General features: G+C 45.6%; 1 protein-coding gene across 1 annotated transcript in view; it reads right to left on the bottom strand.

The window, feature by feature from the left end:
* Positions 1-26,098, bottom strand: part of MYO1E (myosin IE) — a 189,582-nt gene that overhangs the window by 34,326 nt on the left and 129,158 nt on the right. The window contains exons 13-19 of the mRNA XM_081084100.1: positions 24,817-24,903; positions 22,981-23,148; positions 21,898-21,983; positions 19,827-19,908; positions 14,677-14,783; positions 9,465-9,563; positions 2,864-3,008 (exon numbers count right to left, since the gene is read on the bottom strand). Coding sequence (XP_080940226.1) covers positions 2,864-3,008; positions 9,465-9,563; positions 14,677-14,783; positions 19,827-19,908; positions 21,898-21,983; positions 22,981-23,148; positions 24,817-24,903 — 774 coding nt within the window. The remainder of the gene's footprint in view (positions 1-2,863; positions 3,009-9,464; positions 9,564-14,676; positions 14,784-19,826; positions 19,909-21,897; positions 21,984-22,980; positions 23,149-24,816; positions 24,904-26,098) is intronic.

Here is a 26,098-nt window from a genome sequence, read left to right as displayed (position 1 = left end):
CTGACGATGTGCTGGCTGGGACCTGGGTTCACCAGGAGGGACCGAGGCTGTTTTGTTTAAGGGCCCATATCAGACACTGGCAGGTATGAGACTCAGGCCATTTTAACAATGAATACTGACTGTTGCCCCACTCAGTGGAGCTCTGGAATAATGAAGCCAATAACAATGAGCTGTGATGTACGCGTGCCTGCTGTGGGTCAGGGGTCATTCTAGACGCTTTACATGCTTTTTTTTTTCATTCAACCCCCAACAACTGCACGAGCACCTATTCCTATGATCTCCATTTTACAGATGAGGACACTGGAACTCAGACTGGTTGGGGCTGGAAAGTGCACCACAGGCCCTCAGGCTCTGCCCGGCTCTGCCTCCCTTTGACGCAGAGTCCTTCTCTACAAATCTGCATTTGTTCCACTCATAAAACCGTGGGAAACTTTTGCATTCACCTAGGAAGTGGTTCATGTGACTCTCTAGGAAAAATAATAAAATGCACCAATAAAAACCCAAAGTAAAAGAGGATGCACGATCATTGCAAAAGTGTTCCAGAAGTAAACAGCATACTTGTTTTGAAGGCAGCTGTGCTTGATTCGTTGTCTCTGTTTATCTGGGTCTAACGAAGGAGCCACCACATCTACCCCCTCCTGTCACTCAACTTCCCCTCCCCACAGCCCCAGCTGTGCAACAACAACATCTCAAAGGAAAACTACCAAGGGCAGGCACTTCCCTGCCGCTGACAGGGCCACGCGCAGCAGGCAGAGAAGCACATTCCAAAACCAAAAGGGCCTCCACGGTTTCGCATGGACAGAACGTCTACAACGCTGGCCTGCGGTTGCCTGTTGTAGGAATATTTGTTGGTGATTCTTATCTTGTGTGTTGGGTTTTTGTGTAAGTCTTGATTTCTTCTTTCCCAGAACTATTCTGGGAGCGCCAGAGAAAAATACATCGTGACTCAGAAAGGATGGGGAGGCAACCAATTCCCAACTTCCTATAGACTATTTCAAAGATTAGCTGGGTTTTAGGTTCTTTTCAAAGGCCGTGTGGGTTCGAAGTCAGGGAAGTCGAAGAAAAAGAGAGAAAACAAAAACAGAAACCCCCTATCGCAGACACATGTAACAAATAAGCAAAACCAAACCCTGTGGTGCCTGATGGCTCATGTGGGTTCTTAAAACAAATGGGTTATTTTGTATATTCAGCACATTCACTGTACAAGTCAAGGCAAAAAAATCACAAAGTGGATTTTTAAAAACCAATATTTTGTACAAGCTTTTGCTATGTCAGGGCTAACTGTGGACGGATGAGTGGTGGGGAGGAGAGAGTGGTGGTGATGGGATATTGTGTGTGTGTGTGTGTGTGTGTGTGTGCGCGCGCGCGCGAAAAGATGGCAAAAGAAGAGTCAGGTGGTGATAATAAAGCAATTGGGAGGAAGGCAAGGAAAAGAAAAACCAAAAATAAATCTTGATTTTGGAACGAAAACCCCAAAGCTCCACTGAATCAGGAAAAAAAAAGTATGCAAAATATTGAGGCTGTTTTAATTATATGTGAAAATTTAACAAGTGGAAAAAGGAAAAGCGGGCATGAGCCGACAGAGGGGTTCCGCTTTGCACGGATCCATCACCCCGTCCCGTTTTAGAAAGAACAGGAACTGCTCTGTGGGTTGCTTAATGGTGCATGACACAACATTTTCATCTTATATTTGGAAATGAAGTCGCTGTGAAGCTACAAATAACTCAAGAGTGGAAAATGCTACCACAAACTTTTCATAAAAGGGCTCTATCGATGGGTGCCATTTATTTATTTAATACCTTTATGGTTCATAAAGCCATTCACTCACAGCTCTTATCATTTGTGGGTGTCAGGCTGGTCCTATGGGGCAGGCAGAACAGCAGCCGTGGCCGCTCTTCCAAAGAGGAAGAAAACGCGCCTCCAGGCCAGGATTTGACTGAAGCCAAGGGTTGCCATTGTTACCAACACTGCAAGTTCTCCTGTTCTCAACGCTGCAAGTTTCCCCTCGACTGAATGATTAACTTTGCCAAGTTCACCACGGCCCCCTGAAATGCAGTCTTGTGACTGTTACAGGAACCTCAAGAAATGTTGATGCCAAACCTGGTTAGTTCCAGCAGGTTCTCCCGTGTAAAAGCAACACTCCATTCCACAGCCCAGAGCTCACTGGGCTGAACGGAGGGGCTCTGCCCAACTGAGCATCTCTTATGGATACTCACTGGGCTCACAGTGACCACACCTGCACCAGCAAAGATAAAGAAGTCTGTGAAGTGCAAAACTGTTTGAATGCCTTGCAGGCAAATATTGAATTTCTATAGACCCCGAGATTTCTCCTCCTCCCTATCCGTCCCCTCACCGTCCTGTCCAGGCTCCGTCCTGGTCTTCAAGAGGCAGTCTGGGGATCCTCATCCCCAAGCCCTGCTCTGCCTTCAAGGAGGAAGCCTGGGCCTGTTTGCTGTCACCCAGGTGAGGAGGTGGGTTTAGCTAAGCCTCTGTGGTGGGACAAAGAAGCCCCTTTTAGCTCAGACTGTTGGACACGATAAACCACAAGTGGGCACCTGCCACGAGCTGCTTTCTATGTGAGGCTCTGCGGACACAACGGCATACAGAGCAGGCAAGAGTCCTGGCCTCAGGCAGAGGCCCATCTAGGACAGGAGAGAGACACTAAGAAAAGAAACTGGGCCATGATGGTAATTTTCTGTACATGCTGAGCGCTCTGAAGGCTACGAGGGAGCAGGGGTGTGGGAATGAGCCATGCTTAGATTGGGAGCGAAGGAAAACCTTTGAGGAGACGACGTTAAGGCATGATCCCACAGACGAGAAAAGGAAGCCAGCCGTGCTGTGGGAGGGGTCGGCGCGCACTCACAGACTCGGGCGCTTTGATGAACACTTTGCTCCTCCCGAGCTGGAACTGGTCGCTGTCCATGTTGACGGACTGCAGCAGGTGGAGGACACCTTGCTTCTCGTCTCCTCTCCACGAGGGCCAGGTGGCTTTGGTCAGAATGGCATACCTGTGAGGATAAATGGGAGAGAGGGATCAGGCCTGGACTGCACGGCCCCCCAGAGGCACCTGGTGTTGCTGGGTCCAGGCGATCCATTCACCACTGTTTACGGCTTAGGGATCGATCTCGACAGCTGCAAAGTCCACTGGGTCTGGGATGCGTCCTCCTCCCTCCCTATCTGGCCATTTTCATGATAATACCCTGCTGAAAATCTACTTTTCCTCCCCCCTTCCTTTTCCTTCCTTCCTTCCTTCCTTCCTTCCTTCCTTCCTTCCTTCCTTCCTTCCTTCCTTTCTTCCCTCCCTCCCTCCCTCCCTCCCTCCTTCCCTCCCTCCCTCTCTCCCTCCCTTCCTAATATATTTCTTTATTGATTTCAGAGAGGAAGGGAGAGGGAGAGAGAAATAGAAACATCAATGATGAGAGAGAATCATTGATTGGCTGCCTCTTGCATGCCCCCCACTGGGGATAGAGCCTCACAATCCACGCAACCGGGGGTGGGGGTGGGGGACCCTTCAGTCTGCAGGCCAACGCTCTATCCACTGAGCCATACCCGCTAGGGCTACTTTGCCTTTCTATCACTGTCTCAAGACAGCATTGCTGAAGGTCACCAATGGTACTCCTCGGGCACAATCAAATGGTCTTTTCTCAACACTGATCTCCCCTGATTTCTTCAGAGCACCTAACAGCTGCTGCGGAGTTTTACAAAGTGCCCTGTAAGCAGCTGCTGTTGTTACGATGTGCCAACTTTCGTCTTTGGAGGTCTGTGCCTCTTGAGTCACCAGGCTAGTCTCCATCTCCTCTCTGCTCTCCCTTTGGCTCCCACGCTCCTGGGGGGATGGCCTCTTCTTTGCGCACATGCAGCCATCTCCCTCCTCAGAGCCTCTGCTCTCGCTGTTCCCCCCACCAGGCGTGCTGTGCTCCAAGCTCCTCCCATGGCCACTCCTGCTCAGGAGGACTTCCCTTCAGTGACACTTGGAGAGGCCTTTCTGGACGACCCACGCAAAAGCACCGCCTTGCTACTTGTCTCAGATAAAACCTTTTTCTTTCAGACCACGCATCAGCATTTGGAATTACATTCATGCTTGTGCTCATCTGGTTAATGTATGCCTCCTCCGTGAGGACCGGAGCTCCATGAGTAGGTGTCCCCGTGTGTGGCTCAGGCTGCACATCCGGCACCTCCCAGCATGCCTGGCCCTCAGCAGTGATGCTAACGTGAATGGCTCACAAGGGGAGGTCTCTGTGGACCAGGTGCTGTTCTTGGTACTTAAATGTATGATCTCATTTTATTCTTCAGCAACCTTATCAGGTTGGTCTTTCCACTTCGCAGAGTAGGAAACAGGCAAATACAGACTCATCAAGGCTGCTTAGTAGTAAGTGCCAGAGCTGGGATTTGAACCCCAACCCGTTTCTTTACTCAAGGCACTACATATAAACCACAGATTGGCCGATGTGTAAGTATTTCTTTTAAAGAGTTATATACCCTTCTACATGTGTCTATGTTAGAAATATTAGACAGCCATACATGAGAGGCTGCCATAATAGAGGAGAGAGAAACACGTTACAGGGTGTCAAATACAGAAGGTACCAAAGACTTGAGGTGAAAAGAAGGGGGATGGAAGGAGAAATCAGGAGCATACAGGTGAGAAGGTGGTGTGGTCTATAGGCAGGATATCTAGAGTACAGCCAGTGGACGAGCCCCAGGCCTCTAGAAGCCAGTCCTTCCTCTGTCCTGAGAAGCGGCTACAGGATCGATCATACTGATCTGTGGCCTCCAAGGGAGGAGGGAATCTTGGCAAGAAGAGTGCCTGCCTTCAGGATCCAGGGCTCCCTAAGAGGACAGACCAGGAATTATCACACCCTTAGAGCCAGCTGATAGGGAATAAGGTGACTCTAGGGACCTTCTCTGCTCCGCCCAAATATTCACATCATGCTGATAGTGTCATAAATTTCCTGAGAAGCAAATCCTCCTATTCCATAATTAAAGACAAAAAGCTTATAAATGAGAATGCCTTGTTAAAGCCACACATGAACACAAATACACTTCCTATGTGGTGTGATGAAGTCAATTAAACAAACGAAGCCACATATAAATGACTGACAGCAGAGTCTTTCTAGATGCCACGGGGGGACCTGGTAGAAAAGAGGCAAAGTACCCCAAATCTAAATGGCCGAGGGAGAGAAGCCCATGCCGAGGACAGGTGAGAAAGAAAAAAACCCAGACCTCCAAGACGACAAGTTTCTAAGTGCAATTTTGCCTGGATTGTCAAGTACAAACTATAAACTAAAGTGTCTTTATTGTGCAATTGCAAATAGATAGCTCCTTGCAATTCACATTTCCCCCTATTAAAATGATGCTATATCTCTTATTTGATTTTTTATAGTAAGGAACTCGTTTTGCAGAGACTTTCTTTCCTTTTTCCCAGCAAGGCCTCCTGACAGTTGGGTCTGGGTAAGACATGACTATACCCTGAACCACTGTGCTGGGCCCCTTTGCTTTTATGATGCAGCCTCATGTCCTTTTCTTTCACTGGAGAGACCAGGGCATGCAATTCTGGTACAATTGTTCTTACTAAGCAAGTGCACCCAGCTCACTTGCTCATTCCAGGATACACCATGGGAACAGGTTGCACATGGCAGTGGTGCATGCACTGCAGGATTGGTGCCTGTGATAACACTGGGAGAGATGAGCATAATGGCTTATACTCCTCCTATCAAGTATTTTCAGTTTAAGACTCAAATATGCCAACATTTCATTTCAAGGCCTTTGCACCAGCTGTCCTGTCTGCCTGGAATTCTCTTCCTGCCCTTAGAGACGGGCAGGCTCCTTGTTATCTCTCGGATGACCGGCCCGATGTTTCCTCCCCAGAGGAAACGCAGCCCCGACCCCAGGGACCTCTAGCCGCGGGCACTTGGGGTTCAGAGAGTTTCTGACTCCCCAAGGATACAACAATCTGGCAGCCAGCGGGCGGCTCTCTACACTTCATGCTTTCCTGAGCTTCTCTCCTTTCTTCTCTCTTGCCCATGACACGGAATGCCGCTGCTCATATGCATCCTTTTTACAAACCCACATTCCGAGGGGCTGGGTCAAGGTCACGGTAGTATGTCTGTGGTGCTAGATTTGCAGATCTCTTACATTTCTACCACATTTTTCTTCCTAAGAATCAGAATCCGTATTTAGGCTTATTTCTTCCAAAGTGTTTTCTAAGGATTTATAAATACTTTCGCAAACTGAGACTCAAAGTGCCTGCCATTCCTCACAGTTTTAAAAAAAATAAATGTTTTTATTGATTTCCGAGAGGAAGGGAGAGGGAGAGAGAGATAGAAACATCAACGATGAGAGAGAATCATTGATTCGTTGTCTCCTGCACACCCCACACTGGGGATCAAGCTCACAACCTGGGCATATGCCCTGACGAGGAATCAAACCATGAACCGTGACCTCCTGGTTCCTAAGTTGATGCTCAACCATTGAGCCACACTGGCAGGCTTTTATTTTGTTTTTTTAAATATATATATATATTTTTAAATATATTTTATTGATTTTTTTACAGAGAGGAAGGGAGAGAGATAGTCAGAAACATCGATGAGAGAGAAACATCGATCAGCCGCCTCCTGCACATCCCCCACTGGGGATGTGCCTGCAACCCAGGCACATGCCCTTGACCGGAATCGAACCTGGGACCCTTCAGTCCGCAGGCCGACGCTCTATCCACTGAGCCAAACCGGTTTTTGGCTTTAAATATATTTCTTATTGTTGATAGTATTACAGTTTTTCAACACTTTCTAAAGGCATGAGAGTTGTATTAAACAAGTGGTAAACAGGAATCTTCCCTCTACTGCTTAAAACAGAAGGATTTATTTCCAGAGCAAATGGCCCCGTGGTGGGAAAATTAAGGCATTACTAGCCTCCAATTCTCAGTCAAGCGGGCTATATTTGATAAATATAAAGAATTTTCTTTCCCAGCAAGATAATGAACATACACACAAAGCCCCTGTTTCCTATTGATTTTTTGGAGAAATTGTTTAAGAGTTTATTTGAGCCAAACTGACGACATACGCCGGGGAGCAAGACCTCAAATGCTCCCGTTTCCTCTTTTTTAAGCTGTAGGTGGTGTCTGAACGACCGGCCTGTTTAGACCTGTGGGCTTCCTTCCCAGGAGGGTGTATCATGCATGCACATGTGGATAGTTGTGCTGGGTACTAACACATCTTTTCCCTTCAGTTGCTTTCTGTTCCTCAGTGGTCAGCCTTTCTGTGGACACCTAGAAAATAACTCTGTACACAAAGCCTTTTCTGTCAGCCATGGAGAGAGTGACGGTATGAGATGGTTCACAGAGGACCACATGTTGAGACAGTCACTGGCAAACCCTGTTATGACCAGGATCCCAAGACTCACACATCAAATGAAAAACTGCATAGTCTCTGCCCATTGACATATATGGCCTTCTTTTTTGAGTGGGAGACTAAGAATGTACTTTTTATTGAAAAATAAATTTCCTTCCAAAATTTATCATCCTCCCAGTCTTCTCAAATCACATGAAGTATGAAGCCTGCTTTTCACAAGACAGGGCTGTCCATTTGTCTCTTCTAATGGAAAGGCCCACAGCAGAAGAGCTAAGAAGGGAGGCACCTAGGATAGAATCATCTCAATGTCTACTCTGGGTTCATGAAGCCAGCATGGCGCCTGAGAGAGGGTGTGATATTAGAACCAAGGAGGTCATGTCACAGCTTGCTTCAGGAGCTGCCGCAAACAGTAACACGGCCTGCTCAGGGCACCCCAGGCATTCCTGTGAGGACAGCGTGGATTTCCTGCTGGTCCCAGTGCTGTGAGCTCACAGCATTGCTTATGGAAGTCAGGTTTGCTGGCTTATTTGTTTGTTTTTAAATATTATGGAAGAAAGGATGTCTTTCAGAATTGGTTTCTCAAAAAAAAAAAAAATCAAGGTTAGATGCTTAAAATATTTGATCATTTTTCAACAGTAATGCCAATCAGAGAGAATTTGCAAGGATCAGAGAGTTTTTAAGTACAGGAAAAACATTGGGGAATAAAATTATAAATGTTTTGGAATTATTATGGCAGGCCTTTCTGAATTAGGGAAAGATGGAGGAAACACTTTTCATTTACTATTTTCTGCATTTAATTGTTTTCTCTTAATTGGAAAAGGGTATTTTGTAAAAATGCAGTTTTGCAAAAATGTAAATGATTATATAAGCCATGGTTCTTAATTGGCTCTGCCCCCCACCCCCACCCTGGAACATTAGGTAATTGTCTGGATATATTTTTGGTTGTCACAACTTGGGGGGAGGGGGAGAGGAGTAGGGGGGAGGAACAGGTACACTGCTGGCATCTAGTGGGTAGAGGCCAAGGAGGTTGCTAAACATCCTACAATGCACAGGATGGCCTCACAACGAAGACTCCTCCAGCCCAAATGTCCACAGCTGAGGCTGAGAAACTTAGGCCAAAGCTAGTGTTACCGAGCTGGTTAAAAAGTCTTTCGTAATCAACATCTCAGCTGTTTGTCAGCAAAGGGTGCTGCTATAACAATGCAAGAGCTCTACAAATTTGTTTTCTCAGCTTCCTACACACTTCCTTTCACACTTGTGAGCTCTGCTCACACAATAGGTGGAGTGGCCCCTTTAATTTATAGAGACGTGAAGGTGAATTTATTCCAAATCTAATCCACCACCAAAATCATCAAAAACTTGAATGTGAGACGACAGAGCCAATGAGGCTTTACTGTATGAAATGATCTACCTTTTAGCCAAGCCTCTCCTGACCTTCCACACCAATGACCTGCACAGATGACTGGTAGGGCAGCCATCCCAACCTCACGGCACAGGAAACAACAGCCCCGAAGGAAAAATTACTTTGTTAGATGTACTGGATTTCAAACACAACTAAGCTCTACTTCAGCCCGATACCCTTTGGTACATGAAGTTTGAATTAGAAAATGTCTTTCACCCAGCCGGTGTGGCTCAGTGGTTGAGCATCGACCTATGAACCAGGAGGTCACGGTTTGATTCCAGGTCTGGGCACATGCCCAGGTCGCAGGCGGGTTCTCCCTCATCATTGATGTTTCTATCTCTCTCTCCCTCTCCCTTCCTCTCTGAAATAAAATATATATATATATTTAAAAACAAAACAAAACAAAACAGAAAGCCCACATTACGCTAACTGAAAGGCGCCGGACACAAAGGATGCACGCTGTATGGCTCTGTGCACACGCAGTGCCCAGACAGGCAAATCTGCGGGACGGAAAGCAGTGTCTCCTAATTGGGGGTTGACGACTAGGCAACTGGGACTTCTTTTTGGGGCGATGAAGATGTTCTAAAGTTAACTGTGGTGACGAAGGCACAACTCTCTATAGTAAAAGCCAGTGAACTGTATACTTTAAGTGGGTGAGTTGCACGATATGTGAATTATATCTCAATAAACCTATTTAAAACAAAGTCACAGTTCATTACCTTTGCAGGAATTTTTTGAAGATGCGCCGATAGGCATAACCAGCTCTTCTCACTCGGATGTTTTCTTTCAGACCCAGGTATTCTACTTGGTGCTTTACCCTATAACGGAGACAATGGGGGCAGGGCATCACTGAGTAATTCTTTCACCCACTCTCCTACCCACCAACCCCACCACCCCCACATCTCAGATGCAGGGAAACAGACTAAAAAGATGACAGCTTACCTGTTCCAGTCTGAGCTGACCCTCAGGCTATAGAATATTAATTTAAAAATATTTTGTTATGAATTACAGAAGAGACATTACCTATCTATTTTAAAAGACAGTAAGGCAAAAAGCCATATGCCTATCACACAGACTGTGAACAAAAATATGTTTTTCAAAAGACGAAAGGAAAGAACTTGAATTAAATGCCACTAGAGCTGTCTTTGTTATCAACCTTAAGTTTGATAGTGACTCTACAGGTAGTGAGATTACCCGTCTAGGTTTTTTAAATATGAGGCCAGATAGGGCATATAAAACTATTAATTTCAAATGTCTAAGTTAAAAATGTTCTAAAAAGTACGTAAATTACACTTTTAGTTCCATTTTGTAACAGCGAAGCCCGGCAGTGTATTTTGGAAAACGGGTGCAGGGCAGTACTAGGTGGATGCTCTGACCCGGGGTCTTCACACCAGGGAGAGGCCCCGTGCCCGTCTCCGCACCTGGCGTCGGCTTCGGTGGCCCGGTGTCTGGGGGGTGCAGGAGCATGGGGACTGTGACCCCTCCCGCCCCAAAGAGCAAAGTGTCCTGGAGCCGAGGGAAGATCCTGGCCCAGGGGTGGGCACACTTTCTGACTCGAGGGCCACAATGGGTTCTTAAACTGGACCGGAGGGCCGGAACAAAAGCATGGATGGAGTGTATGTGTGAACTAATATAAATTCAAAGTAAACATCATTACATAAAAGGGTACGGTCTTTTTTTTCTTTAGTTTTATTCATTTCAAACGGGCCGGATCCGGCCTGCGGGCCGTAGTTTGCCCACGGCCGTCCTGGACACTAGCTTCTGACGGTCCCCTCTGGGGAGACAAATAGGGCCTTTGCTGAACAGTGTGCAGACTGGTTTAATACAGACACTTCGAAATGTGAAAATGAGGACTGAAAAGTAAATTTCCTCTTTCTTTTGCGATGAATGACAGACTTGTGCTGTGGCATGGAGGCAACTCCCATTTCCCCCATTTAGAACACGTGGGGACCACTGCACTGAGGTGAAGGGAATGGGCCCCTCACGATCTGCTGTGCAGAAAGGGCAGCGAGCAGCATGCTCCTTGCGACTTCACATCGGTTCCCCACAGCTGTCTCCTCAGCAAGGCTCTCATGAAACGCACCATTTCCAACACAGCCTCGCACCCACTATGGCATGTGCCACTATGCACCATGCTATGCAAGGCGCCAGCGATGGTTCCTGCTGGAGACCTCACCGATGACACAGTGGTCAAGAGCCAGGTACACCCCCGCCACGGTGCGAGTCCTCTGTGCCTCAGTTTCCACTTCTGTAAGATGGGAATAGTGATGTTGGTTCTTGCGTCCTACTGGGTACATTCCATGAGCACACAGCCAGCTCCTGGCAGGAGCCAGAAAAGCTGTTGTTATGTTAATGGAGTCCCACACGTAAACCAGGACAGGAGAGTGGAGAAAGAAATGAAGTTTCCATAGTGAGTGGGTTCTCAGAAGCGGTGACACGTGCCGGGGCCTGGAAGGCTGAGCTGAATTTATCAGGCAGAGGACGGAAAGGCAGTGAAAACAAAGGCACAAAGATGGAAAAACCTGGGTGCTGGAGTGGGGAGAGAGCAGGCGGGGAAGTTAAGCTGGAAGAGGGTGGAGCCTGGTTGCCCTGGGAAGGGTGAGCCACACAGTGAGGGATGTTTCAAATGTCTCATGTCTTACTTGAATCAGCATCCAGGAATGTCAGCCCCTTTAAGACATAATTAACTTTAAAAATCCCTTTATATAAAGAGTTAATATCCACATTTGATCGGTGACACATATCTGCTTAAGGGGAAGGAATCTGATTCAGGAAAGGAATTTTCCTTTTTCCCATGCTCCGAATCTGAAAGTCACCCCTGGCCTTTCCTGCACCGAGTAAAACACACAGAGGCTGCCGGTGAGAGATAGTTGCTCATTTTAAGTACTTTTCATAAATGTAGGTGTCATGCCCGGCTGGTCTGGCTCAGTGGTTGGGTGTTGACCCATGCGCCCAGGCCGGTTCAATTCCCCGTCAGGGCACATGCCCAGGTTGCAGGCTTGATCCCCAGTAGGGGGCGTGCAGGAGGCAGCCAATCCATGTTTCTCCCTTCCTCTTTCTGAAATCAATAAACACATATTAAAAAAAAAAAAATCTTAAAAAAAAATATTGGCATCACCCCAAGCTTCTGAGGCAGGGAATGCATTGCCCATTGATTCAAGTAGAAACATGGATCACTGCAAGTTAAACACGGTTTCTTTCCTTATAACTTCCATCACCAGGAAATTTCTCAGAGACATTTTCTCTAACAGAACAAGCAGTTCAGCAAATCTTGTAATGTTTAAAATGTCATCATATTAAAACCTTGTTTCCTTCATTTTAACTTCCATCACCAGGAAATTTCTCATAGAAATTTTCTCCAATACAATCAGTTTAGGAAATTTTGTAATGCTTAAGATTTCATGTAATCAAAGCATCCGACTTCATTTTTGCATATCCTGGGATGCTGTTGCCTCCCCAATAAACACCAGCCCGGTTGCCAATGCCCACTTGCTCCTTCGTTGTGCTAGCTCCTCCGTCAGGGAGGTAGGGCAGTCCCCTTCCTGAATGTCTTTGGCCATTAACACAAGTAGGTCAAGGCCTGAGAACCCTGCGAGGGCAGCAATACAGAATCCAGGGCAGGCAACTTTGCAAGAGCCAAACAAAAACACATTTGCAACAGGAGAAGAAAAATAAACCACACCCCATACACTTGTGGAATGAGTAATCCTGTGCACCAAGGGCTTCGACTGACCATGTCATTTCCACGCACTGCCCTTTCCTGGGCCCCCGCACGCCCCCCTCACGGATGAAGTGAAACCATCCGTCACACGCTAAACCTGACCCGGGATGGGGGGACCCCAGGACGCAGTCCTAGTGAAAATATAAATCAGCACCTGACCGACAAATACTTCAGAGTCCTTAAAACCAGTTGACATGAATGTATGTCATGAAGTTCTTTGCGGCAAGTCGAATACGGGGTGTGATTTAAAAAACCCAGCATGAGGAAGTTCTATGAGGATTTATTGAGTAAATATACCGCTGTCTTAACTTCTCCATTTTCTGATATTCCAGTGAATCAGTTTGGATTTCATGAGACAGTAGCATCAGGGTTGGGGAACCTCCAACCAGTAGCTATTGCAAAATCTCTATATTAGAGGGACTTTCAGCAGAGGGTCTTAAAGCTCTACGACTTCTACGTGTGGGGTAGGGGGTGGTGTGCTGGGGAGGCATTGCATTTGCAAGGTGAGTGAGATTATGATTCTGTTTAAGATTATGTTTGTTGGGAAGGGCTGGAGAAGGGAAGCCGGATGAAATCTGAAGTGGGGGGATGGGTGGACTAAAGCAACCTTTAGTCTTACCTCTAGACTTGCATAATTTATTTCTGAGGTTGCCTATGACACCACACTTCCACCGTGTGTACATGTGCATGAGTGGGTGTGTATGCGGGTGAACATGACGGGGAGCATAGGAGTGACACAGGGACAGACAGAGGCAGGCGGACAGACACGGGGAACAGACCTGGGAGCGTTCACCTGTCAGACCGAAGGAGATCCCATTCTGATTGACCCTTAGTTTAAAGAGGAAGACCCTTAGTTTACTGAGGACTGAGATTGAGTGTCTCACTCAGGCGGCAGGCCAGCGCCAGGACACAGTTCTTCAAAATCCCAGTCCGGTCCTGGGCTCCAGACCAGCTGTCCTCCAAGTATGATGCCGGCCCATCATCACCAGCTTCACCTGGGAGCTCCTTAAAAATGCACGTTCTTGGACTCCATAAAGGAAGCCAGTCCTGAGTCTCCAGAGCTGAGCAGGGCTGTTGAGGACAGGACACTGTGGGCACCACTCACTCACAGGGTCACCAGGAGTCACAGCCGACTCAATGGCACGTAACGTACACAAAGGATTAAGTGTTATCTGTCTGCTGTGGGCTAGAAAGGGTCTTGCTGGCAGGGTGGGAAATGGATGTACACCCCCCTCTCAGAGGAGGTAATTAGCAGCTGTGACTTTTCATCCTGGTCTTCCTGTTCATGTTTAACTTTAAGTCACTCGATACCTAAGAGTCTATCTACTTTTTTCCCAAGAGAGTAAAGAAAAAGGTATGCCCTAGACCAGGGACATGATTATCTGAGGACAATGGTGGGGTCCTCTGCAGTCCAAGCCTCTCACAAGGTCTCTCCCCAGTTCTGCCTCCCATGTTCCTATGGACATGGGGTCAGGCCTCTTGGGACTGTGTGCCTGGGTCCCCCGGGTGGATGCAAAAACTATTCTCTGGTGATTTTCCTACTCAACACCCTGATTCCAGCCCACACAGGCCACGCCCCCACATGCCAGTTGTGGGCCGGTGAGTGAGCCGCTTTCTCAGAAGTCAGGCAGGACTGGGCTCACCACATCCTTGTGCTCCACTTGCCTCCTTCGGCGTGCTCCCTCCCAGGGTCACTCTGCCCATCAGCACAGTCGGGGGGAATGACAGGAGCTGGAGCGTGTCCCCAGCATCCTCACGAGCCACAGTAAACGAGGGGTGGCTTTTTAACCAGCTGTTTGGACCTTCACTTTCAACCCCGAGCTAAGCATTCTCGGCCACATCCTGTGGGTGCCGATGAGGAGCTGAGTGACTAGCAATGTCTACACAGAGCCTCAGGCTAATTTTAAAACCATTCTGACTCTGCGGTATAAAGGGTGGTTTTTTTTTTCCATCTGCCCCCACACTAGCCAAGATAAACATTATAAATGGCTAATTCTGAACCGAAAGGCACCGCTAACATTTTAGGAAAAGGCAAGGAGGGGGAAAAAAATATATATATATATAGTCTTTGTCCTGAAAAGTTAAAGACACAGGACATGAAACACATCTGACGGCAGTTTAAACGGCTCTGCCTCTGGCAGAGGACAAGAGGGAATGTGCCCGGGCCCCGGAAGCTGGCTGGGCCCTCTGCGTCCACCGCCTTCACATACCTGCTTTCCTCCCAGTCCCTGGGCTTCTTGGTTTCGTTTGGTTTTATGCAGCGGATGTAGTGAGGGGTACATTTCATCAGGGTGCTCACAAGGTCATTGGCTTGTTTCTAGGAAGGAAGAACAATCAGTTAGAAACTTGGGACTTTCTCTGAAGCAGACCAGCTTTCAAAGGAGACCCGGGAAACTGGAGTGTGGAAATATAGAGCTAGAAGTTAATCTTCATGACAATCTGTTCATTAGGCTTAACTCAGGTCCGCCACATGTTCTTAAAGCTCTACTGACTTTTACGATGACTTTAACTCTCAAATGGGTTTGAAATTAGAATTTTGAAAGCAACGAGGCCTTTTTAGTACAGTTAATAAAACCAACCAACCAAACAAAAATCTTCACATACAATTTTAAAAATGAGAAACAAGGAAGCATGCCAGTTATTAACAAATTAAGTTAATTTTACAAGTATAGTACATCGTCTTCAATTTTTTTGGGGGGAGGGGTGGAGAGGCAAGTTATTTGCAAGGATTAATCATCAAAACCCCCCTGTACGTTCTTTTCTGGCAACACAACCAATAAAGCATCACCTAGTAAGGTGATGGAAATTCATAGTGAACGGTGTGAGATCCACAAAATCCCAGAATTTAGAAACCTTTTATGTGCTGTTCCACTCACTGCTTCCTCAGCACGTCCTTTGACAACCCTGCAGCCTCTGCGCCCTTTCAGTCTGCGAGGTAACTTCCACCTTCACAAAGCTCAGAGGGTCAACATGAAGGCGTCTCTCACCGCCCTCGCATTGGGGTACCCAGTGGAACTGGGTTTAAGCAGAAAAAGCCACATAAAGCTGAAATTGCTGGTAAAGTATTTCAAGTCATAAGTATCATGCATGTAGTTTGAAGACATAGGAGCAGAGCCCACGTCAGCATCCACACCACCAGCTGAGCACGCCCTGTGGGTCCCAGGACGGGGGCAGGCATGCAAATTCCCCCTCCAGGCAACTCAGTGTGAAGAGAGAAAACCTCTGAAGGGAACTAGAGAAAAGGGATCTCCGGAGCCAGAAAACAATTACAAAGTCAGCAGAAGGGATGTGCCTGCAGTACACCACCCTCTCTCAATTAGGGCTTTTCTGTTTTCATGGGTCCGGGAAATCTGAAACCCTTGAGAAAAGCTCTTGGGTGTATTCAAAGCAAGATGTTTGCTGCTGAACCAAGCTCTCTGTTTAGATGAGCGGAGTACAGCATTCTGTGCAGTGCTGGGAGTCAAGGGCAAAGCTGCAGAGGTCACATGACCAAAGTCAAGCCCTATGAGGAAAAGATGAACGGCTTCTGATCTTTGTTGACACAGATAGTGCTTGAGAACATATCTGATGATCTTTGCAACATATAAGTTGAAGCTGGGAAGGGACTGCTTATAGCAAAGCTTTTTTTTTTAAGTCCCCAAACTCTTTAATTTTGATTTTTTAAAAAAAATTTTACTTAATTAAAACTTTTTAATTTCCAAAAATAGCTTGGCAGACTCTTTAGTCCTAAGCATTTAATGGCCGATATCTTCTTTTCACTGTAGCATAAGAAAACACAGGGGCAAGTGTGACTAAGTTTCTGTGCCAGCTGACAGAGTTCTCTCTAGCTCAAGATAGCAATGGATAACAATACTGAATATGCATCATGGGCTAGACACATGGATTTTCTCATTCATGCCTCACCATTCTAAGAGGCAGCCTCTATAATTATTATTCCCATTTTTTAGACGCGAAAGTGGGGCCTTAAATAAAGTATTGCTCCAAATGACACAATTAGTAAGCAACAGAGTGAGCTACCAAGTCTGACTCTTAACCACAATGCGACCCGGCCTCCCTGAGGAAGATACGGGGGAATTCAGTGCCATGTTAAAGGGATTCAGCCAGGATCAGACAGAGCCTTTAGGCTGGGGGATACCCCATTTTAGCAAACAGGAATGCATCTTATCTTAACCATTGCAATTATCCTGAATCTAGCTGTGAGTCAACCGCAGCTAGAGGTTGCCCAATAGAAGCTCGAGTCAAAATCTGCAGGCAGAGCAGTGAGATAAGGCTTACGGCAAAAGCTCCTTGTGTACCCTCAGCACAGATGATTAGCAAGCCTGAGTTGGGGTCCTTGCTTTGGGATTTGCAAGCTACAGGACAGATCCCTAAGTTTCTCTGGGCCTCAGTTTCCCCATCTATACACTAAGTAGGCTGCACTTGAAGACCTCTGACATCCTAATCGAAAGGTTGGAATAGGTGGTAAAAGTCAACCAGTCCAATCACCGCATGGTGCTTGCGTCCGTCACATCGGCGCCTTTAGAGGCCAAGTGTCACTTAGACGCAGCTGTGGTCCAGTCCACTCTGCAGCTCTGAGCTCTGAGCTCGAGTCCATTTCCCTATGGCATCAGTCTTTGGCTCTCATTTCAAAGTTGGTCACTTCCAGCCACGAGGTAGAATTTAGAGAAGCCTCAGCGTCATGTTATTAAATATAGAATACTCTTACTTATAAACAAGATGATGGGAGTGCTCACCAAACACATATTCTGTTAATTAAACCCTATAGATCAGTTTTAAATTTTAAAGAATTAGAATACAACAAAATGCCCAACACTGAAACTACCTTAAATTTTCTTCCAAGGAACTCAGGATCCCTTTAAATGCTTCCATCTCAGAGATGTCATTAAGACAATAGTTAACAGCAGCAAAATATGGTGGATATGGAAGGTATAAGAAATAGAGCCATGGCTGTCTCAGAGGGGATGCAGAAAGCAGGGAGAACCTGGAGGCAGAGCATGAGACAGACATAGGCCCCATAGTCCACCCAGGAGGGTGCCACTGGGGGTGAGAATATGCGCAGTAAGTTCCCCCTAGATAAGCTCACTGACTTCAGGTTGACCACCCCAGACAATACCAAGCAAGCCTTGACATCCTGAACATTGTGAGTGCAGCCAGAAGGTGGCAATTTTGAGCGTTCAACTAGACAAGAACATGAAGGAAGAGGAGTCAAGTCTTCCAAGAAGAAAAAAAAGGGCCCTTAACCCCACCCTCCTTTTTGTAGGAAATAAGCTCCACTGAGAATCCAGATCGCTTGAAAGTGAGTCACTGCAACCTTGATGATCCGGGCCCCCTGGATCTGAATGTGATAGTCTTGTGACTGGATTTTCCAGCCCAGAGCTAAGCCTTATTCTTGAAGTGAAGGCATGAGTCAGAGGCTTCAGGAGACATTAATATCTGGGGCCTCCGGGGAATTGCATCTGCTCTCTGCCCTCAATGTTCTGCTCCAGGGAACTCGATCCAGAGATTTCAATTTCTCCAGTTCTTTGAACAGGATTGCCCCTAATCCCAGAGGACTGTACCCTTGACTGGAATCTTCCCATGGGCGATGGGTTCCTTTGTTTCAGGCAGTGTGCTAAATACCCTACGTGAATTATTGAATTTAATGAACACAGTACCCCATGAGATAAGTACTAAGATCTCCATCCTACAGATAAGGCAAGAGAGGCAGTGAGAGTCTAGGTAACTTCCTGCGCTCACACGGCAAATAAAAGCCAAAGCTGCGATGTGAGCACAGTGATGGAACCCCGGAGTCCTGCTGTTCATCACTTGGTGATCCCATCACTTATAAAACTGGGGTGGCCTTCACTGGTATGATTTTTTATTTTTATTTTTTTAAAAAGTATTTTTATTGCTTTCAGAGAGGAAGGGAGAGGGAGAGATAGAAACATCAATGATGATAGTCATTGATCGGCTGCCTCCTGCATGCCCCCCCAACTAGGGACCCAGGCATGTGCCCTTGACCGGAATCGAACCTGGGACCCTTTAGTCCACAGGCCGATGCTCTATCCACTGAGCCAAACCAGCCAGGGCACTGGTATGATTTTTTAAAAAAATGTTTTTAACTGATGTGAGAATAAACAAGTAATCTTTTCTGTCAAAGAAGGGAGTTTAGGCAACTGCCATTTTGAAATGGCAAAGGTCAACGCCTCCCTTTTTCCTTTAAATTAGTCAATCAAGTGAGAATGTGAGCCTAAGCTCTGACCAATCAAGAGTGAGGGACAGATGTCGCACATCAGGAATAAAGCCCCGAGCGGACCGCCTGCTCAGTGTTGCCAGGCCCTGGGTGCTGCCCACCCTCCTGCAGGAGGAAAGATATTTGCCTTGCTGCCTGGCTCCCGAGTATGTTTTGTGTCCTACCAGGATCCCTTGTTTTGGGGCTCGCCTTATTTCTAACAACTGATATGATTTTTAAAAAACAGTTTAGTGAATATTTCTCAAAGAATCACATGATTAAGTGATTAAGTTTGACACAACCTTTAAATTTGCCACAGATTGGCTCAGATAAAAAGGGGCTCCCAAGAAACACAATAAGAATTCCCTCTGACCCTGCCCGAGTGGCTCAGTTGGTTGGGTGATGACCTGTGCACCCAAAGGTTATGGGTTTAATTCCTGGTTAGGGTACATGCCCGGAGTTATGGGTTCTATCCCCTACAGGGGGTGTGCAGGAGGCAGCTGATTGATGTTTTACTCTCACACAGATGATTCTCCCTCTCTCCCTCTCCCTTCCTCTTTCACTAAAAATCAATTAAACACACACACACACACACACACACACACACACACACACACACACACACACAAAGAATTCCTTCTGGCTTGGAGATACCACAGGGCCAGATGTGCCTGTAATTCTCAGAAAGAAGGGGCCCTCAAGATCCAGGGAGGTGGACAAATTGCCCCTAGTAGACCCAGCAGAATTTCAAGTACAAAAAGTTCCATAATTGGTTAAGTTTTGGGATCTGGTCTGGAAAATGGTCATCAAACTTCATAATGTGGCTCTGAGTCATAATATTTCTCTGATAGTTTAATGTGAATTCTTTCAGGATCAGTTTAAGGCCGTTTCCTCTTAGAAAGTAGCTGATTATCATCTGCTGACTGTTAAGCTCTGAGGTACTTAATATCCATTGGGGGTTTCAGTGCAGCCAAGTCAAACTCAGCTCGCATCCTGCAACCTCTGCTCAGGCAGCGACACTACTTCTGGGCATCTGTAACCAGCCCATTAATCGCACTGACCTCATCCTGGCTCAGGGGTGCCATTCACGACCCCTAGAAAACCCTGCCTTTTTATAGGGATCTATAAACTTCCCCGAATAGAACAAACCTTTATTTTGCTTCCGGCAGTAGTTGGGCGCCCTTTCTTGTCAGCTTGCAGATTTTCCGGAAATAAGGACTTTATAAAAGGTCTGGAAAAGGAGAAGAGAATGGATTAGCAATCAGAGGAGGCTGAAAGCATGCTTCCGTGGGGAATGGAGAGGAGCATGTGACTTTGGCTACAGAAAGGCCATCTGACTCAAAGCACAAGCCATCAAGATGTGACCCCGGGAAATAAGCAACAGACGAAAAACCAAAACCAAAAAGAACAAGAAAGACAGAAAAATATTCTAAGATATAAGCATTTTGGAGTTCAAACCTGAAGGACAAATCATAAAACTCTGTCTTTTGAGTCCCCCTCCTTACTGGCATCGAGGTGCACCTTGACAATAGGACGCACGCAGTGTGGGTTTGCTGAGTGAGGATGAGACAGACGGACCAGGGCGCAGGGGCTTGCACACACTGTCTGGATGCAATGCAGGTCTGCTTTGCTCTCAAGCAGGGTTCTCAGCCTTGGCACTATCGATACTTGGGATTCAGGGTTGGATAATTTTTTGCTGGGTCTATTTCACAGCATCAGTGGCCTTTGCTCATTCGATGCCAGCATGTCCTAGACACCTTAGTGACCCTTCTGTCTGGCACATAGCCTGGTACACAGTAGGTGCTCAATAAATATTCACAGACTCAGTGAATAAAGTGATTCACGTAAATGAGCCATCGGACACTCAAATTCAATTCCTCCTAAATGGCTCTTTGGCATCTCGAATTTTCTAGAAATCCTATAATCTATTTTTAAACTGATCAGACACAATTATAGATTTTTGTAGGAAATGTGTTTAATAAACAATGGACCATGTCTACCGGATAAGAGTTTACATGCAAGCATTGACAGCTCTTCAAACTTGGCAGTAATTTTAATACTTTAGACAAAACAAAACAACCACAAACCTCTAGAGCTTGCCTGCTACCTGGCTGTTATAAAACCTACCAACAGGGCTCGTGGCTCCCCTGACCTATTAAGAGATTTTATGTGTTTTCAAATGAAAAGAAATTCAGACTCTCCAAAGTGGGGAGGTGTGAGTGCAAGGAAGTGCAGGCATGTGGAGATGAGGGCCGGGGAGGAGTGGGAGGCTGGGGGAAGGGGAAGAGGGTTAAATGGAGCGGAACACAGCTGGCCAGGGCCCGAAAAGGATACTGGGTTTTGCTTTCATTGTAGTGGGGCCTTCCTTAGGAAAATGTCAGGCTTGCTGCTGTGGGTTAAGGAAGGTAACCTTGATACTATGACAGGTTAAGTAACAGAGCCTAACGGGGCAGCTGTTACTTGGAGGCAGCTCTAAAATTGTAAGTTTGGAAGGCTGTGCGATATTGGACTTGCCTGGCATGTGCAGCCCTGATCATGTAAATTATGCCCCAGATCTGTGACCCAGGACTTTGGGACCCTTCACAAAGGAGAGGGGAGAAAAGGACTCAGCAGGGCTGGTCCGAAAGCTCCAGCAGCTTGCAAGGGGGAAGTCTCTTCTGCTTCTGACCCTATAGCTTCGACAGAGTCCTGGGTGAAAATGGGCCTCTGAGGCAGTCCCTCTTGACTTGTCCCTCTCAGAATTCTGGAGCCATTTCCCAAGGCCTTCAGGGGTTCAGGTTAACTTGGGTCTTTTTTTTTTTTTTTTTGGGGTCTTTTTAAGACATTAAAAATATTGAGTGACCACAAAAAATTCTTGGGATGATGTATCAAGGGCAGAGTATCATAGAACCAGACTATTCTACTCTTAGGTGGTCAGACATGGCCATCCCAACCCAACCCCAGGATGGCCACCTCTCCCTGATAATAGTGTTGAAACTGATGAAACTAGGAGTCCTGAAAGGCATGCAGATTGCTCTTGGAATTCGGGGGTGGGAAGTGTTAGGGATACAAGGGTGGGGCTGAGATTGGATAAAGAAAAGCTATTTTGAGAAACCAAATTGTCCAATGATAACCCAGACCCACCAGCTCAAAGAAATGAAATGCTGACCACTCCACAAGTTTCATATTGAAAATTTGAACAAACCCATATTCCATGTCAGATAACCGGAAACATACTTACAGCTCACTGCTCTGCATAAGCTCTATCAGATCCATAAAAAGCACATCACGGTTCCTTTCACAAAAGCCATCCATGTCATAGGATACCTGTTCAAGAATGGAAGGAAATCCAATTTTATCCTTTTAGTATTTGATTGAAGAAAAAAAATAGCCAAGTAGCCATGGCTATTCTTACCAGAATGTGTCTAGTTCCAGATTTCATCATGAACCGTCACACTAAAGCTGTGCATATCTTACTTGTTAGATTCTTAGTTGGTGACGGCCTATGGATGCTGATGAACGGTGTTTGGCTGCCCATATGGCCCAGGGATCTAGGTCTCACACACCTCTTCTTCAATGGATTCATAGGGATGTCTAAGTAATAAATGTAATTCTTTCCCATAAATTTTAGCTAAGACAGAATAAAATAAAAAACTTCTTATGCTCATTAATCCATTGCAATGGGCCCTGTCATCCAAGGCTTTGTAATTTCTCTAACAAATGGTGTCAGAGTTGGCTCAATTCAGCTAAAAGAACATGCTCAGGGACTCAGGCTAACAAAAGATTAGTTGGGATGAAAGCTGAGACCAGTGGATTTCCATAGGACTGGGAAGTCCCTAAATATTGGGACCTAGACTTACTTATCTTTGTAGCACTAGCACCCACAGAAAGCTGGTACCCAGGAGGCACCCAATAAGCATGTATTTTATGAGAACAAACACCAAATGTGAGCGTTTGTCCTTATTTCTCTTCCCAGTGGACATGGGCAGGTAAGGAATGAAGGTTTGTGAGGGCAGCAAGAAGAAAGACAAAAGTCCATTCCTTCAGCAGTTAATATAGGTACCAGCGTGATTCGTGATTAAAAAGGACACAGTAGTGTATACCGTCTTTTGTATTACCTCCCCACATACTTCATAGGTCCCATGTTGTTGAATGAATGAATCCATGTTGAAGGAATAAAACACAGTGAGGCAGATGCAACTATATGGGCACTGTTTTCAGTTGCCTCATGAGAAAACAGATGACAGACCCACTGGCTTAAAACAGGCAGACACTGGAAAGGATGACCTCCCCTCTCCTGGTGACCCCGGCTTGCTGGCCATACCTTCCCAGCATAATGGTGAATAATGAAGCCTTGGTTCCAGCTGTTGAAGTGCTCGTGATTCCCGATCTGCATCTGGAGTTTCTGCAGCAGCGTCTGGTCCGCCCCCTCACCCACCGCGTGCATCGTGGCGCACACGTCATCCAGGATGCTCATGATCCCAGGAGGGTTCTGATGGGACCAAGAAGCCAAAGCCCCAATTCAACGATTGTTCCCAAATACATGCAATGCTTATCGGGTCTTTCCTTAAGGAAGGAAACAACAGCTCCCTAGATTCCAGATACCATCTTGAAAGTCATTCTTTCCCTTTGAGCAAGAATACCATTAATAATCCCAAATGGGAGTCATCACTTAGATCTAAGATGGAGGAAAAGCCCATTTTTTAAAAAATGGGTTAACTCCCTGAAATTCTATTCAAAGTCACACACAGATCATTATCTGCACACTCTTATTTGTACTAAGTTGATATAAAAAACCCCAAAGAAAAATTAAAACATTTTCCTTTGACTCTAATTCAGTGGTTCTCAACCTTCCTAATGCCGCGACCCTTTAACCCAGTTGCTCATGTTGTGGTGACCCCCAACCATAAAATTATTTTCGTTGCTACTTCATAACTGTAATTTTGCTACTGTTATGAATCGTAATGTAAATATCTGATATGCAGGATGTATTTTCATTGTTCGCGACCCACAGGTTGAGAACCGCTGCTCTAATTCATTTCTTTTTTTTAAACATATTTTTTATTTTTAAAAATATATTTCTTTATTAATTTCAGAGAGGAAGGGAGAGGGAGAGATAGAAACATCAATGATGAGAATCATTGACTGGCTATCTCCTGCACATCCCCTAGTGGGGATCGAGCTGCAACCTTGGCTGGAATTGAATCGGGACCCTTCAGTCTGTAGGCCAAGGCTCTATCCACTGAGCCAAACCAGCTAGGGCTCTAATTCACTTCTTCTTTTTTTTTAATATATATATATATTTTATTGATTTTTTACAGAGAGGAAGGGAGAGGGATAGAGAGTTAGAAACATCGATGAGAGAGAAACATTGATCAGCTGCCTCCTGCACACCCCCTAACTGGGGATGTGCCCACAACCAAGGTACATGCCTGTGACCAGAATCGAACCTGGGACCCTTCAGTCCGCAGGCTGACGCTCTATCCACTGAGCCAAACTGGTCAGGGCTCTAATTCACCATTTCTTCTTAATGTTCACTTTCAGCTTATTACCCTGATAGGCATGGTTTACACAGTTGTGCAGTTACACATTTTATCCACACAGCACTATTTAATAAACAATCGTCAAGTTTCATATAGTCTTCATAGTTATTTTTTAATGGCTGTGTGTGCTCTGATATGCTGTAGTTTACTTAACAACTGAACTGTCTATGGACTTTTTCACTGTTTCCAGTTTTGAGCTTTATAAACAACAAAAACAAAAATGGTACTGTAGAGATCTCTGTCTACATCCTTTTTGTTTTCTTTTGAATAATTTCAAGGTCTCAAGTCCTAGAAGTTATATGAATGATCTAGCAGATGGGCCAATTTTGAGTCTTTTTATGCACTAAGCCATCAACACAAATGATAGAATTAATTCAGTAACAACTCCTGTTTGTAAATTGACATTTTACTCATGTTCACATGTTCGTATTTACAAAAATAAAACCCTATTGCTCTATTTGCTAACATACATATATACACAAAATAAATGTAATTTTAAAAATTCTGTGCAAACCAGAGTTGTCATCTTGCCTATTCTAAAATAATGACACAGAGGAGAAAAATGTACTTAATGCAAATCTGTGAGCAGTTAGGATACACACCAGACCGATACTTACAACTTTGTTCTCTATGAGGTCACACACGATTTTGTTATTAAAGTACTCTATGGGCGTCCATCTTATTCCCTCTTGAACATATTCTTCCTGTGGGACAGAAAGCGGGAACTCACATGATCACCCAGTGAAGACTAGCTGGACTCCACACATATGGATATCAAAGGCACATAAATCACCATGAAAGAAAAACTTGAATGCCCTTTGACAACAACTTGGAACTTTAATTTTTTTTTCTAAGGAGGTTAGAAAAGCAACATTTTATTGCTTGGTAATGTAATTTTTATTGAGTTTGAACCATATGAAATCATTACCACACAAGCATTTCTGACATTCAAAAAATGGCCATTTAATATGGTGAAACCTACAGGTCTGTTTCACAATAATCTCCGAGTTTAACATAGGACAGCAGCATGGATTAGCATCGAGGCACTTAAAGGGAAGGCCCCTCACTCGGGCCAGGGGCTCACCTAACTGGATGGACACCAGCACACTCTCCTGGTTCTTCTCCTTCCTCCCAGGCTTGCTTTGTTAGCATCTCTCCAGATCTTTATAGGAGGCAGACTCTCAGGGCTCAATTTTCCAGCCGTCTTGCTTTCCTCAACCCTCCTTCTCTACGTGATTCCAATCAATCTCAGGGCTTTAAATAGCACCTATAGGCCAGTGACCTCTGTATTAATTTCTCTAGTCTAGACCTCCCCACTGAGTTCCAGACTCATATGTATTTGATTTTGGAATCTGCACTTGGATGTACAACAGGCCTCTCAAATGTAACTTGTTCAGCAGAGTTCTGACTCTACATTCCCCCTGTCTCCAACCAACTGCTCCCCTAACCATGTCCTTCAGTAAATGGTCTCACCATTGGCCCTGTTATTCAAGCTACAAAGGCAAAAATCATCTTTAATTCTTCTTTCCTTCTTGGCTTACTGCTAATTATTTTGAGTAATCATGGTGACTCAGTCTCTAACATGTATACTAACTCTGACCACCTCTCACCGTGTCACCACCCTTACTAACAGACCACGGTCTAAGCTCCCGCCCTGTCTGGCACAGCCTCCTGCATCGTCTCCTAATTGGTTTCTAAACATCCATTCCTGTTTTCTTTTCCCATCTCACTCTACTCTGTAAGTCTGTAAAGCTAGAGTGGTGACCTTTTCAAAAACACAGGACACAAATCAGACCATGTCACTTTTCTGCTCAAAATGCTGCAATGGTTTCCTATCCTACTTGCTATGAAATCTGAACTTTCTGTCATGCCCTACAAAGTTCCTATATGATCTAAATG

The sequence above is a fragment of the Myotis nattereri genome (assembly GCF_964212035.1).
Source record: "Myotis nattereri genome assembly, chromosome: 1".
Classification (NCBI taxonomy): Eukaryota; Metazoa; Chordata; class Mammalia; order Chiroptera; family Vespertilionidae; genus Myotis; species Myotis nattereri.
The sequence above is the reverse complement of the archived record's forward strand: the minus strand, read 5'-3'. Positions and strand labels throughout refer to the sequence as shown.